General features: G+C 45.4%; 1 protein-coding gene across 2 annotated transcripts in view; it reads right to left on the minus strand.

The window, feature by feature from the left end:
• Positions 1 to 15,740, minus strand: part of MGAT4B (alpha-1,3-mannosyl-glycoprotein 4-beta-N-acetylglucosaminyltransferase B) — a 48,604-nt gene that overhangs the window by 11,838 nt on the left and 21,026 nt on the right. For both annotated transcript variants that reach the window (XM_071759058.1, XM_071759057.1), the window contains exons 2-4: positions 3,281 to 3,460; positions 2,445 to 2,585; positions 1,476 to 1,609 (exon numbers count right to left, since the gene is read on the minus strand). In XM_071759058.1, the coding sequence (XP_071615159.1) occupies positions 1,476 to 1,609; positions 2,445 to 2,585; positions 3,281 to 3,460 (455 nt within the window). The remainder of the gene's footprint in view (positions 1 to 1,475; positions 1,610 to 2,444; positions 2,586 to 3,280; positions 3,461 to 15,740) is intronic.

The raw sequence follows: 15,740 nt of genomic DNA on the forward strand, positions 1-15,740 counted from the left end.
CCCAACTCTCCCTGGCAGGCTGGTCACCCTGGGTGACACCAGCAGTGGGTTAGTGGTGGCACTTGGAAATGAGACATCCCCATCCCAAAAAGGATATTCTGTTGCTCCACTCATCCTGTGTTTCCAAATTATCCAGCATCTGCTCCAGGTTCAGACCATCTCTCCACTGTTTACTCTTATCCCATGCCTGAAGAGCCCTAATGAGCAATGCCAAGTGCAGATACACTGGGAAACACTTTGGGAAGGGGCAGAGCAGACACAGCAGTGGGTGGCACTGCATGGAAGGAGGATGCTGTGTAGCTGTAAGAACAAGCTCAGCAAAAGAGGACAGTGGTGATGGTAAGCTGCAACAACTACCATCACTGTTACCAGGCTGCACTTCATGATATCAGAATGAATTTATTTGTTGTTCACTTCCCCGTCACAGACAGTCATCTGCTGCCATCACAGTGTGCACCCAATTTTCAAGTCAATTTAAAAAAAACACCAAAAATTACTGCAGTCCTAAAGAGAAGACGGTTTTGGCCAAGCTGCTTAAAACTTCTCATGATTTAACTCACCCTCTGTGTAAAAAGCCACCAAACCTGTCCTGGCTGAAAGGGAAATGACAGCCACTTGAGGCTGCACCCATCCATACACAACTTCTCCTTGTACAAAATCCCAGCCAGAGACCCAAAAGCCAAATTCTACTTAAAATGTCAAATTATGGGTAAACAGGCAGCAAACTCAGACAAATATTTATCCTTGTTCTACTCCCAGTAACATAGCACTGGGGTTTATCTTTCTCACCAGATTTCTGGAAATTAAGACAAATGCACTTCAGGCTCAAGAAAATAATCCTAAGGGGAAAGCCATGGAGAAAAATAACCATCTAAACCCTTAGATAAAAGCAGCTCTTGGGGATTAATGTATCAAGGCTTTTTAGCCCTTGGATTCAGCAACTGATTCTGGGCTCCAGACACGAGTACAAAGAGGCATATTAGTCTCATCCCTAAATCAGTGGGCTCTTGAGTTTGGAGAAGGGGTTAGTGCTGTCTGACAGGCACACAAGAGGAATGAAGCAGCTTCAGGAGCAGGTCTGAGAGCTCCCTTAGACATGGTCATGGGGCTGCTCCTGCACATGTTGAGAACAACCATTCAGGCACCCTGCAAGAGCCATGATGACCACAAGGAGAAATGCAGATGTTGCACTGGCAGCTGTCCATGTCTGCCTGCTCACATCCTGACCTTCCCTGGCCCAACTGGTGTTTTATTTTGGGCAGGACATACCTAAAGATACGAGTCAGACAGCAGCCCAAGGTGGGGCTTATCTGCCCCAGCAAGCAGCAGATTTGGCCTCTGGGTGGGCAGCTGTCCTGCTTGACACCAAGTCTGGCAGGATGGGATGGGATGGGATGGGATGGGATGGGATGGGATGGGATGGGATGGGATGGGGGCCAGAGACGGGGGGGTAAAGAGGCAGAATTCCATCTTACCTCGGCAATGAGGACAACGATGACAGAATCCTCCTTCTCCTGCTGAGTCAGCTCAGAGATGAGGGAGTTGAGGGTGTCAGTGAGGTAGGAATGCACCTCCCGCTTCACACTGGGGATTCCCATCACAACGGACACTGCCCAGAGCCAAGGAGAGATTTTAGAGCAGGGTGTGTGCTGGGACAAGATGCTTTGCTCTGCTCCCACAACTGCCTGGTGGCTCACCAGCTTGGTGCCACGCTCTGTCATTAAAAACCAGTAGTGATCAGCAGCTTGGTAAGTGCTTGGGCCATGTAGGATTCCCATACTCCTATCCCCCAGCCCAGTAGTGCCCAGCAGCACACCAGTGTGCCAGGCTGGCATGGCACCCGTGGCAGTCAGACAGACTCTTTTTTTTTCCCCATAAAAAACTGATGACAAAGGAAACACCTGAACCTGCCCCCTGTCTCCTAAGGGGGCTCTGAACAGCAACTTCAAGAGCACTTCACTTTGCTCTTCAAACCCCTCCCATGACCAGAAGCACCTCAGTTTAGGAGGGACAAATCAGGCTTTGGGTTGAGATTTGGGAGCAGGGGGGAATCATCCAGTACTCAAAGTCCTACTCCAGATGGGATTAATCTCCTAAAATTGGTTCCAGTCTCCATGAAGCACCCTGCAAACTGTCCTTCCATCTGACCACTTTCCAGGCAAAGCTTAGAGCACTCTGGAGATGGAAGAGAGCAGAAAACATCTAGCAGAAGCATCGGGGACATTTTGGTGCCAGTCGAGAGCAGACAGCACTTCCCCGTAGACTCACAGATGTGACATGGCTTACCCACCCCGTGTGCCACAAAACCAAGGAAGCTTGCATGATGCATGCAGCGTTTCCTCCAGTCCTGCTCATCTCCATACCACAGCCAGGCCCAGAGGAAAGGGGAAGGACAGGCACCAAAGTGAGGAAGAGCACCAGAAGCAGCACTAATTCCCATTTACCTCCAGTGCGCCCCTGTCCCACATGCACGGCTGGCTGCAGACTGTTCTCCTTTGACAGCAAATGTGGCAAATGATGGAAGATGGTGGGGAGGTGCAGCACATTCTTGTTGGTGATATTCCACAGTTTTAACTTGGTCTCGTCTTAAAAAGGAAAAGGGAATCAATTGCAAGGAATGGTAGGTAGAAAGAGACCGCAAGGCAAAAAGCCTTTTTAGAGCAGCCTGGCCACCCGAGACTACTGCTGGGTTATAAAAAATCAGGCCAACCTTTAACATGCTACCATAAACCCAATTAAAGTTCAGCAGGAGCCATGAGGGCCTTAAAGAAGTCTCAAAATATTTGGGAAGGAGGGGAGAGAATGAAGATCAAATGAAGGTCAAATCGGATCTTTCAGTAGAGATCCAATTTTCTGCAACTGAGCAACTTAAAAAAAAAAAAAAAAAAAAAAGAACAAATAATGTGGTGGCAAGGGGTGCTCAGGCAGCCTAACTCCTTCCTCCCCCCTCTCATCCAATACCTATTTTCCATACAGATTAAATACAGCCATAGGAAATGGCACGTATGACTTGCAAGGGGAAAAAAAAAGCTCGTAAGCAAGCAAGTTGGCAAATATCCTCAGCAGAGGCAAATCTCAGTTTTTAATGATGCATATGCACCTCCAATTAAAGAAGAATTTAAGAGTTCCCAGGTCCCTCTCAACTCCACAATTTCCTCACGCCGGGGGAGAGAAGAGCACGTCCTGCCCGCAGCCCTGCACACACGCGCACACCTCTCGACCTCCTCCTTAGCAACTGCTTCCAACCAGCCCCAGATCCTCCACTTGGCTGTTTATTCACCAGATAAGCTGCTCCAGGTCCGGTTTATATCCCGCAGGGCCTGCTTCTCCGAGATTGCTCTCTTGATCTCCTCCAGGACCAGGTTGAGCTCCTTCGAGCGCTTCAGGCTCTCCTGCTCGGCTGCGTGCAGTCGGTCCCGGAGGGCGAGAAACTCCCTCTGGTAGATGTCCACAACGTCACCTGTTGGGTGGAAAAGAGAAAAGTTTTCTTCTCCGAGCTCTGAAGGGTCTCACACTGCAAAAATGATGCCCGTCATACCTGCCCTACCTCCACAATCCTTAGAAAAGGGATTTAGGGAGCTGTGGTCTGGCAGCGGTTGTGTTGGAGAGAGGGAAGTTTAAGTTGCGAACCAGCAATTATAAAGCTACCCCCCATTTTTCTCTTTTACTCAGGTTTCTGGGTCATACATGAATATGACCTGGTTCTCTGTGCCCAAAGCACGCAACAAAAAAAAGAAAATAAAAAAAAAAGAAAATAAAAAAAAAAAAGGAAAGGAAAAAAAGAGAAAGAAAAAAGAAAAGAAAAAAGAAAAGGAAAAAAAGGAAAAGAAAAAAAAAAGGAAAAAAGAAAAGAAAAAAAAAAGGAAAAAGTTGCATGGTAGTTCTTCACTATTTACTTGGAAAAGGGGAGTCAGCTGCTGGTATTAATTTTATGAGCATCTCACCCTAGTTCCAGAAGCTTGGGTGTGTGAGATGGCAACTGCTGAAGCAAAAAGCAGGGAATCAGAGTCAAATGGAAAAGAACTGAAAGCACTGATGGTCATCATCATCACCGCCTGCTAAAGCCATGGTAAACTCAAGGAATAACAATATTTTTATATTTTAAATCCTCACTTTGGTACACAAAGTAAAGAGTTTTGAGAGCACATGTTGAAGGGTGTTTGAGTGGGTAATTTGGGAGAATTCTTGAAGACTTTCTCCGGATGGCACAGGACATCTCCCAGATGACCCTGGGTGATGAAAAGTGAGATGATGGCAAAAAGGGATGCTGCTCTGCAGCAAGATGAGGGGAGGCACAGCACCTCCTCCAGCTTTGGCAGAAAGTCCCAAATTCTAATGGCAAAAGGGATTTTGGGAATCAGACCTCTCTGGAACAAGGCAGGTTAAAGAGAGTCACACAGCAATAGCTGCCTGGGTGCTTCTATAAATACAAATGTTTGGACATGGACCTTAAGGTTGCACTATAAATGTCATATATGAAAAAGAAATATTTGATAGGGCAACACAGCTTTTTATTTTGAGACAACACCTTATCAGCATTCCCTTTTTAAGTAATAAAACTTTAAAGAGCCTTCAGCCAGAACCAACTATAGGATAGCTGGAAGAGGAGTTGGTTACCTATTAATGAACTTCCCCGGCTCATTTTTTACCCCTTTATTAATGAAACTACTGCTTAAAAATACACTTTTATCTGTAGCCACTCAATTGTTTTCAATAAGGCCATAACTCACAGGCGTACACCTAAAATCAGATTTATCCATTGAACAGTAGACCCTTAGTCCAAACAGGACCAAGAGAGCTAATGACCAAAAATACTGCATCGGAGCTTCCTGACACCAGGATAAATATAAAACAGAGCCATTGAAAAAAGATACACTGACTGCATCAACAACTTCTATTTTGGGGTCCATAAAGAAGAAAAAGGAATTTTGAAGATGAGACACACACAGCTCAAAGCACAGAGTTTCCAAGACAACAGTGCTTCCCAGTCCAGCTCCTGATAATGCTTTTGCCTAGGAAAAGTTTTCTCCCTGGGGTATTTCCTTCCAAAAGAACCTTCTTCAAGACTCACTGCTGCAACACAAGGGACCTCCCTGAGGCACTCTGTCTCCTCTTAACCTTTCACCATTATTTTCAAAGTCAGGGGCACAGAGGAAGTTAAACCCATTTGATTACCCCATCTATCTGACAACACTTTATTCAGAGAAAGTCAAAGGATAGACATAAACAAGGCCAGTCCTTCCTTTTCCTTTGCAGTGCCACGTGCTTTCCACTCCCATCAAGAAAACATTTAAAAATCTGTAGAAAAAACAAGTTAACACCCAGGTCTGTGAGCTGCCAGGGGAATTCACAGTCAAGCTGTAAATTGACTCCAGGATGAACTAAGCCTTTACCTGCTGGTACCTCTCACACACACTTTTCAGATTCCCAGTACTCTAGATTATAGGTTTCCCTACTTGCATCTTTTGCCAGCTGCATCTGTGAACACCAGCAAGCAGCCAGCCCACCCTCCCATGTTTGCATAAAATGACAGCAGAAACTGTGTCTGTGCAAGGCCCTTGGGATTAGCACGGGGTTACTGTCCTATGGATGCTATCAAAGCCAAACCACAGCTAAAGGCTACCATTAGCCCTTGTTCTGCAATACCTGGAGCAGGGTAAAGGCAAGGCTTTGCACTTAATGTTTTTTTCCAGAGCACTGCACTTTGTTTGTGTCAGATTTAGAAGGGAAATGCCACTGATTATTCAGTCACTAATGACCTGCCCGCTGAAGCCAAGAGCTGTACTTTTCATTAGACCGCAATGGGGATGTGCAGTCGACCATTTGCTGCTTTCTGGCTAATGGTTGGAAGTGAAATTGTATTTGTTTCCAGTGCTCATGATGTCTTTGTAAGCTTTCCATTCTTTAATTAAAATTTCATGAAATTTAAAAGCTGATCGATCGTGACTGGTTCCGGTGACAGCTTCAACAGCCTGAAATAAAGCCCAAGATGGGTGTACAGTTTCCCATGAATTTCCAGTAATGCCATTTTGCACTCGTTGGTCTGCAATGACACATGGGTTCAGGTCTGCTGTCCTCATCCTCACAAAAGCCCTCAGCTGCTCAGCCAGGGAGGGCTCTGAAAAGCCACAACAAGCAGCTGGAGATAAGGGAGGTGGAAATTGGCTCCCACCTCTACAAGCAAGGTTGGACACAAAGTGATTTGCTGCTAATTAGGCTGAACAAATTTTTCACCTAGTGTCAGTTCAGCAGAGATCCTTTACTTACCTTTCAAAGCTGCAGCACTCTGTACCTATGTATTTATTGTATTACCTCCCAGTGCAAGACAGCAGAGTTCTTAAAATATCCCCAGACTCAAGCACCGCAGGACGAAAACTCATAGCTATAAGTATATTAAAAACAAGACTCAGCTTATTTTTTCTTGAGAGATAACACATTGCTTCAGGCTTAAAACACAGTGGCTTAATAAAGAAAGAAAGCCAGTGTTATGTGATGGTCCACAGGACAGACCTGGAAGACCAAAACCCTCTGGAATGGGGACATGCAGACTGGACACGCCCAGTGCCCTGCAAATAGCACATTTCACACCTTGCCATGCCTAATATTAGCACACTGTGGTCTTGCACAAGTTGTCTTTAGAAACAGGCTGGCAGTAAGTCTCCAAGCACACATCAAGCAGCTTCATACAGCCAGCTCTCTGACGGCCCAGAAAGGCAGCGCTGGGCACAGCTGAGCCCCAGCTGTCCATCCCAGTGCTCACCAGAACAGATCCGGGGGGATTCATCCCTGGGGTTGGGAACAGCCAGCAGCAAAGGGACAGTGGCTGTATAGAATCATAGAATCATAGAATTGGCTGGGTTGGAAGGGACCTCAGAGATCATCAAGTCCAACCCTTGATCCACTCCCGCTGCAGTTCCCAGCCCATGGCACTGAGTGCCACATCCAGGCTCTTTTTAAATATCTCCAGGGATGGAGAATCCACCCCTTCCCTGGGCAGCCCATTCCAATGTCTGATCACCCTCTCAGTAAAGAAATTTTTTTCTAATATCTAACCTAAACTTCCCCTGGCACAACTTAAGACCATGCCCTCTTGTCTTGTTGAAAGTCGTCTGGGAAAAGAGCCCAACCCCCCCCTGGCTCCAACCTCCTTTCAGGGAGTTGTAGAGAGTGATGAGGTCTCCCCTGAGCCTCCTCTTCTCCAGGCTGAACACCCCCAGCTCCCTCAGCCTCTCCTCATAGCATCTGTGCTCGAGTCCTTTCACCAGCCCAGTTGCCTCCTTTGGACCTGCTCCAGGACCTCAATCTCCTTCCTGAGCTGAGGGGCCCAGAACTGGACACAGGACTCGAGGTGTGGCCTCACCAGAGCTGAGTACAGGGGCAAAAGGAAGCATCTGGCTGAGCATGGCTCACCAAAGGATGGCTCCCACCTCCACTCCCTTCTCTCCCCCTGGCTGCTCCTGGACACAGCTGGCAAGCTTTGTTTTTTTAAGCTGGGGGCTCCAGCTGAGATCTCTGTGCTGGGTTTGCTGAGCAACAATGGGAAGCAGTAGGCAGGGATGGCTGGAAGAGGCTCCTCTCCTAGCAGTCAGGATGCAGCAAAGTGACATGGACGTGGACATGGACATGCTGGTGGGGCACATGGGCTCTGCAGAGCTGAATTCCTCCAGCCTTCCCAAAGGTTTTTGTCCATCTACCATCTATTTAATAAAAAATATTTCTCCATGATGGAGAATTCTGTGGCTTCATTCTGATTTAAGTGACTATTAAGTACAAACCATGTTTGCCAACAGAGGTGAGGTCTGGGATGTCTGTGCCCACACTGTTTACCCATTTTCAATTTTTGAGTAAAAGCAAAACACCTAATCTGATCCTAAACCAGCAGAAAATCAGACCAGTGCCAACAGAACCCCAGCCTTGAAATCTCACACAGCCATCCATATCAATGTACAGATATTCTGTCTCACACATACACACACAGTCAGGAATGTTACAATTCTGTATTCTGCATTAGTCTTACAAATCGTGCTCCAGCCTCCCAGGGACCCCGTGCTGCATCTTAAACACATCCGTATTTCAGGACCAATTACTTTTCAGTTTGTTCTCTGCAGATAACCTCTCCCAGCTGAGCAGACCCATGGCCAAAGCCAGAGATTTCATTCCAATTCAATCTTTTCAAAAGCAAATGCAAAGTCTTTGCTAGCTGGATTTGCGTCTCATTAGGAAGACTTTCAAGAGTCTTTGTAGCTGAAAAACTACAAACAACCCCCAAACCTCTAAACCATTTATCTTTATGAAATCTGGTCTTTAAGGGGACAACTGAGCTTTTTTTTTTTTCCTTCTCTTTTTTGGCTACTAGAGTTCCCAGGGCCAAGCCAGCAGAAATAAAGTGGAGTTAGTCCCTGGTTCATAATTCAAATGGCATTGAGCAGAAAACTAAACCACCTACAGAAAACTTCTCTGCAATAACAATGCTCCTTTGTTTTATTTAAAGTGCCCCTTTAATTGATAACAAGTTGCCCTGTAGGACTTAAAAAGGCCAGTGAGGGACTCTAGAGCACACAAAGAACCCCCCCTATGCTATAGCATCAATGTTATCCAAAAATACAACAGGTGAAACACAAGGAACCAAGCTACAGAGCCATCCCACTCCAGCTCCCCTCTGACCCCATCCCAGCCATTGACAGGGTGACAATGAGGGTTGGTTGGAGGTTTTTTACATTTTGATGTTTAATGATTTATATAATGCTGGCACCACTCCACACATTACACTCTAGATTGCTCTGATTGAATCACAACATTCATTAGGTGTTCTGCTAACAGAATTTCACTGGACCATTAAAATGGATATTAGCAGTTACTGTGCCATATCAGCGAATTAAATTCAGCTCCTGAGATAAGAAAAAGGATAGTCCTGCTTTACATGGAAATCTGATGGGTAATGTAGCTTACAGGTGTTAGACACCTTGCACACAGGCACAGAGAAATTTGGCAGTAACTCCACAATAAACATCTTATACCACTAAAAGCAAAATATTGCCCTTTGCTTATTTGGCTGTAGAAGGAAAAGACAAACTTTAGACACTCACCATCAACAAAACCCCAAAGCAACCCCCCAGAAGCCACCTGGAAGAGACTCTTTGGGCATACATGGAGCTACAGGTAAGGTGTGATGCTAAAAATACTCTTTTAAGTAGCAGAAAGAAAAAGAGAGGACATGCATCCAAAATACCTCTCAAAAAGCCACTGCCCTTGCAGTAAAAATTGAGCAGGTCTTTTCCTTCAAATCTAAAGAAACACCAACCATGCTCCAGTAAGATGAGCAAGGTGAGAGATTGCCTCCCCTCCCATGAGCCAGCAGTTCACAGTCTTAGACTTATCTTTTAAAACCATAAATTTTTGGCAGCTGCAGACATAAGCAGCCACTGAAAACTTGGTTTGCCTTACGGAACTGAGCACCAAGACAGGCCAAGCAACAAACCAAACACAGTCAAGGCCAGATTTCAGGGAGTGGACGTGATCTGGCAGGGTGAACCTCTCAAAACCCTCCAGCAGTTGCAACTGCCCTGCTGGGAACAGATTCATCCCCGTAGAAAGAAAAAGCATTTCAGCAGTGCCATCAGCACACAGCAAACACAGATGCTTTATTCAGTAAATGTTATCTGACATTTACAGCTCCACTGTGTGCTAAACCACCTGGATACTGAGTCAAAAAAGACATTTTCTAGATTCTGCTTATAAAAATATACCCCAGGTTTCTTGATCACAAGAGTCTTTATACTTGTTTTGCAAGAAAAAAAAATTTTTTTAAAGCAAAAAAGTTTATTTAAAAAACTTTTTCAAGTTTGTCTATTATATTGTGTTATAATTTGTGGTTAACACCACAACAGAAAATAACACAGAAAGCAGTCTTCAGTACTGCTAGAAAGTGAGTCCCACTCCTCCTGCCATGGGCAGGGACACCTTGCCCTAGGTCATGTTGCTCCCAGTCCCATCCATCCTGGCCTTGATCACTTCCAGGGAGGAGGAAAAATGGGCCCAGACAGTCAAAGCAGCCCTCAAACCTGGTTTGATGTGGTTTAGTCCCTTATGTTCATCCTCTGTCCTTAGTTTACACTTTTCTTCAGCTCAGTCACTACCTACAGCGGGCACTATCCTGAACTGGGGCCCCAAAACATATTCTGATGCCACCACCACCCCAAAGCACATCTCAGTGCCAACCCCACACTCCAACTCAGACCCCAAGTGCAGGCAGCACCATTCTGCAGCACCAGGGTCTACCCCATGTTACAAAAACCAGTACTCACCCTCCCTACCCAGTAAAAGGCACTGGCTGCCCCAGTGGGTGAGAACAGCAAGAGAGACCCTTCTCCAGCACCCACCCAGCACCAAGGAGGCTCCTGTGCTGCCCCCAGGTCTGAGCATCCCCCTCTACAACCCTCACACTGAGCCACTACATCAGCTGGCACAAAAGACTTATTAAAAGCCAGCCTGTCTGAAAAAATAATCCTTAAATAAAGAAGGTGCTCCCACCGGCTGCAATCTGGTGTGTGTGTGTGTTTGTGGGGCTTTTTAAATATCACCATTTAATAAGTGCCTGTGGTATATTTAACAGCCATTCAGCCTTCAACTGCTCCATGTAATGACATAGAAATGCAATGCAGCTCTCTGCTGATGGTCTCTACCCAGGGAACACGGGCACTCTTAAGTCACTGTTTTTTTCCTTTTGTAGCAGTAAGTTTTGATCACATTCCCTGTGCACATCTCCTTGCTGGAGTTTAATGTTAGTCTCAGCACATACTCCTCAGAAGGGAAAATACATATCTCCTGTGCTTTACTATTCCAAAGTAGGAGCAACTGTTTGCTTTTGACATCCAGACAGATGTTCAGACAACAGTCACACAGGTCCTTTCAAAAATAAGCTTTTTTTCCTCCTTTTTTTTTTTTTTTTTCCATTCCATATCCTATGTTGTAAGTGTTCAGGGATAGGGATGAGTGTATTTCCCTCCCAGTATGGGGACATTGAACCACATTGAACATTACAATTCCCCTTCCAAGGAGGAAAGCAAGTCACAGGGGTGCTGACCCCCAGCTGGAAAAAGCTCCTCAAGGGGCTGCAGGAAGGATGCAGGCTCCAAAGCAAGGATGCAGAGACTCAGAAATTCAGAAAGCAAACAGTGATGCCCATCGTCTATGGCTAAAATGTCTCAGATCAGGAGACAGCAGAAGCAGTCAGACTGCTTTTTTGGGTACTGGCAGAGCAGGTCTGGGATCTCTTCCTGCAGCCCAGCTCCCTGGCATGAATCACAGAGAAGGATACAAAGAGCTCTGAGGTCATGGAGAGTCCCCTGGGTTTTACCCTGCAGCAAACAAGAATGATGTTGGGTGAGGAAATCCCTGGCAGGTATAAACCAGCAGCAGCTCCTACATAAGGAAAGAGTCCTTCTGATTTTTTACTGAGGTTCTACCAAGCCTTTCGGGGGATTTAACCAGGCAGACAAATCAGATGGCAATTCATTTTGCTGCCAAGCAGCTAAGGAGGAGAAGGGAAGAGGGAAAAGAAGAGAAAGAAGATGGAAATAAATAGCAAATTTTCATCATAGCAAAAGGTTAACTACCAAGAGGAAGCCATATGGATTGGTATTAAATCCACCACCTAATTGATTTAGTGAGGATCTGGAGCAGGAGATGAATTTCTGAAGTAGCCAGACACAAAGCTGATATGGAGATAAGTTTGCCAAAGCCAGAAAAGAAGCAAACAACCAAGAGAAAAAGCGACAGGATAGCAAATCAACACCAAAGCTGAGAGGCAAATTAATCAGGAGGGGGATCAAGGTATGTTTCACATGGTTCTTAATTAAACAATATTAACTAGAAAGGAAGAGCAGAGCATCAGGGTATCTTCATGCTGCTCTGCAGGCAGCAGCCATCCAGGGGAAAAGGAACAGGGGGGTGGAAAGGGAGGCAAACAAGATGTTAGTCTGCTTAGTGAATAATAATAATTAGGGAATAATAATATGAAGATTATAACAGTATTAAAATGGTGCTGCCTAATCCCAGAACAGTGTTCACCTCATCCAAAAAAGTATTATTGCAGGCTTAAAAGGGGGGATTTAGAAGAGGGTGATGAGAATGATCAAAGGCCTGAAAAAAAAACCCAGCTCTGTGAGGAAAGCAAAAAAGTATATGACATTATTCATCTTAGGGTAGGCATAATAATAGGGCTGATGATGAAAAGCATATAAAATAGAGGGATATAATGAAAATATATCACAGGTTCCCATTCTCCTTGTCTCAAAATATAGGAAGTAACCATTCAATTCAAATATTAATTTGGAACTGATAAAAAGCAATGTGCTGCACAGAGAAAGTGTATTATTTCTCTGAATTCACTGTCATGGGAAAACACTGAAATAAGGAGTTTAAACTACCTCAAAGAGCTGGAAGGTGTTGCAAGCAGAAAGGCACCATGAGATGGGGCTGAAACTCAGGTGGGTAAATCACTGCCCCATCTGGGTGAGCAGTCCCCTTTTCCCCATTCTTTGGGAGAAAGGCTGCAAATATCAGTCTCTCCTCACAACTTAATTAGGAACACTGTAGCTTTCTTCTTCAAAGCAAAGCTAATTCATTAGCAATCTAATTATTTACCTGTGTAGCACAAATACAGCTTTCAAAGCATTTTTCTCTCAAATGGAAAGTGAAGGCTTTGTTCTTGGTGGGTTTTTAATACTCTTTATTTGATTAGGGAATAAAAACATGCTGAAAGTGAACAAAATAAAGCATTACAGAAATCATGGGTCATTAAACCTCGAAATAATTGCAGCTCTACATGATTTTTAAGGGACAATATCACAAAGGGAAACCTGGGTGAGGGGGGGAAAGAAAGCAGGAAAGAGGGGAATGGGAAAGGCTGGAAGCCTGCAGTCCTGAGCAAGCAATCCTGAGCAGGTTTTAAAAGAAGATGCCCTTGCCTAATTCACCACCTTTCCATGGCACAGGGAGGGAAAAGTGCTCTCAGATGCACCTAAGGACATGGGGAACACAATAGCAGTAGAAAGCAAGTTGCTCTCCTGTACTGAAAATGCACTTGAAGGACTCTGTAGCAGCCTTGTCCATGGATCAGGGGGGTCCAGGAGCATCAGTCTCAGTGCTGGCCTTGCCATTTCACTTGTCACCTGTGGCCATCAGCTTCACACTGGATTGCAAACCATCACATGCAGTAAAAATTCAGGTGGATTTGCTTGGCTGTCACCACTTGCAAACCTCTCAACTGGATTTCTTTCCCTTTCACCTTGCTCTCATGACAAGTACCAAAGCTTGTGAGTAAAATCTCATGAACTGAAACAACCCCGAAGAAATAGCTGACGTCTGGAGCACACAGAACACAGTTCCCCTGAGTCCTGGCAAGGCCCAACTCTGGAGCTTTAAATAAGTAGAAAATCCTGAAGCAGAGCAAACGTCTCACAGGATGACAGGAAACTCCTTTTTATTACAACCTAATTATAGTGAATTAACAGTGAAACAGAGACCTTGCTCCTCCAAACCCCAAAGCATACACACATCTCTCTCTGTGCCCAGAGCTAATGGCTCACAAGTCCATCTGAAAGGAAAGGCTCCAAGAAGGGAAGCTGATCTTTGCAAAGGTCACTGTGTTAATCATCACACCCTTTCTCTAGCAGCAGCTGTCACTAATTACCCGTGAAGGAGTTGAAATGAAATTCTTGTTAGTCCTCCTCCCAACATTTCTAAAATCCAACATCATCATCATCCCCCCACAAATGACCACAAGCCACCAGCACTGATGGAGGAGCTCAGCCCGTCACAGGAGAGATGCAGCAGAGGCAGGTGGAAAAAGCAGCTCCACTTTACAGCTTAAAGGTGAGGTTATTTCTTAGCAGCAGCCAGTGCTGGGACATTTTCCCACCTCCTCGTGTGATTGACCATCATACTCATCATTCAACTAAAGTTACCACCGGTCTGAGAGCAGCTGAAATCCTGGAACAGGGGTAATTTGTGTAATCAATAACATATGAAGCTTTTGGCAAGGCTGAGCACATGAAAGAATTTTACAACAGCAAAACAAAGCAGTGCTGCATTATAAATCAGAGAACACGTACGGAAAAGTTAGAGCCACATACTGAGTCTGAGGGATGTAAAGGAAATCACAGAAGTTCTGGCCAGAGTCCTTGGCTCTGCTGATGTTAATAGCTGAGAACTTCAATCCATGTCAGGTTTGACTTCTTTTTCCAGCAGAGTAACTCACTTGCAATGCATGCAACTGTATTGGAGTGGGAGGATATTTAGAGTGTTCCCTTTGCTCCACTGTCTATGGAAATTGTTCATCTTCCCTACCTGCAGACCTGCAGCAGCAAACAGGCTACAGTTTCCCTATTGTACCAGTGCCTGACTGGATGCTGGTGGGTAGAAGCAGATTTTTAAATCATCACAGTGCTGATCATGGGATGAGCTGATCTGAATTGAAGATTTTAGTAGTCTTAAATAATTAGCAGAACACTTAAAAAAAAATAAATACAGAACCTTTTAAAAATGTCTCAGCATTAATATTTGAAATATTTATCCCCCAGGGTGCAGACTTGTAACATGAGCACTTAATGGGGTACATTTTCTTCTCTCCAGAGAAAAAACAAGACATAGCCATTAAACAGTGCACTTAGACCAACTATCACTGTTGATGCTGTCTGAGGGCTCTTGTTTCATTTTATATGCTAGGATAATTCCTGGGAAGAAACACACACCACTAAGAGAGCAGGCAGAGCCACTTCTCCCTTTCTTCATTCAGCAGCCAAGACAACATGAGAAAGGGGGTATCAAACAGTGCTGGCACCCCCTCCCCCAAAGCCCCCCCTGCTTGCTTTAGAGTGCACAGAAACCCCTGATCTCTTCTCCTTGCAGAAAACACAACGTGGCAACTACCAACAGGATGGAGCTGCCTGTTTGCCAGCAGCAGCAACCTGCAGCCATTTATTTGACTTCTCCCTGTTTGAGAAGGCAGGGACCAACCCATCCGTGGTTCCAGAGCCATCTGGATCCAGCAGTGGAGCTGCCAGCCCTGTGCCAGCAGCAGCAGCATTATCCCAGCATCCCAGCTCTGCACAGCACAGATGCTGGAGATGGCACAGCACAAGGTGGGGCTTGCAGGACATTTCAAGGGTAGAAAATAAACAGCTGGGGGAGGAAGAGGATGCTGACTACGTGGGTGTCCCACTGCTAAGAGCTTGGGTTGCTTATCAAATGATGCCTGAAGGCTTCTCAACAAGCTGCTGCTCTGAAATGTTACTGGCATCTCTCACTCCCCGTGCTGGGGGTGTCATCAGTGGCTTTCAGTGACCTCAAGCCAGATGTACCAAAATGGGCAGGCTGCTCCCCACACTTCAGATGGCACCAGCACCCACAAAGCTCCCTGGCCAACCGTATCCATGGGCTGATCCAGCTGGAAAATTAGGCTTCCTTGATGAGGGCTTAATTTTCAGCCAGATCATCCAACTGACTGAGACAGTGGTTCAAAGGAAGCATATGGGAACCAGGATGTCCTTTTGGACAACAGCCCAAATGGAGAGCAGTTTAAATGGCTTGTGAAACCACATCCCTAGAGGTTTTGCTTCCTTGCAATGTTGGATTTACCTAATAGCTTAAAGACAATGCACCCAGCCTTACAGTGTGCTGCTTAACATCTCCAAAAATAGGTATTCTTCCCACAGCCCAGGACCACAGAACCATGCTAT

The sequence above is a fragment of the Heliangelus exortis genome, chromosome 15 (genome assembly GCF_036169615.1).
Source record: "Heliangelus exortis chromosome 15, bHelExo1.hap1, whole genome shotgun sequence".
Classification (NCBI taxonomy): domain Eukaryota; kingdom Metazoa; phylum Chordata; class Aves; order Apodiformes; family Trochilidae; genus Heliangelus; species Heliangelus exortis.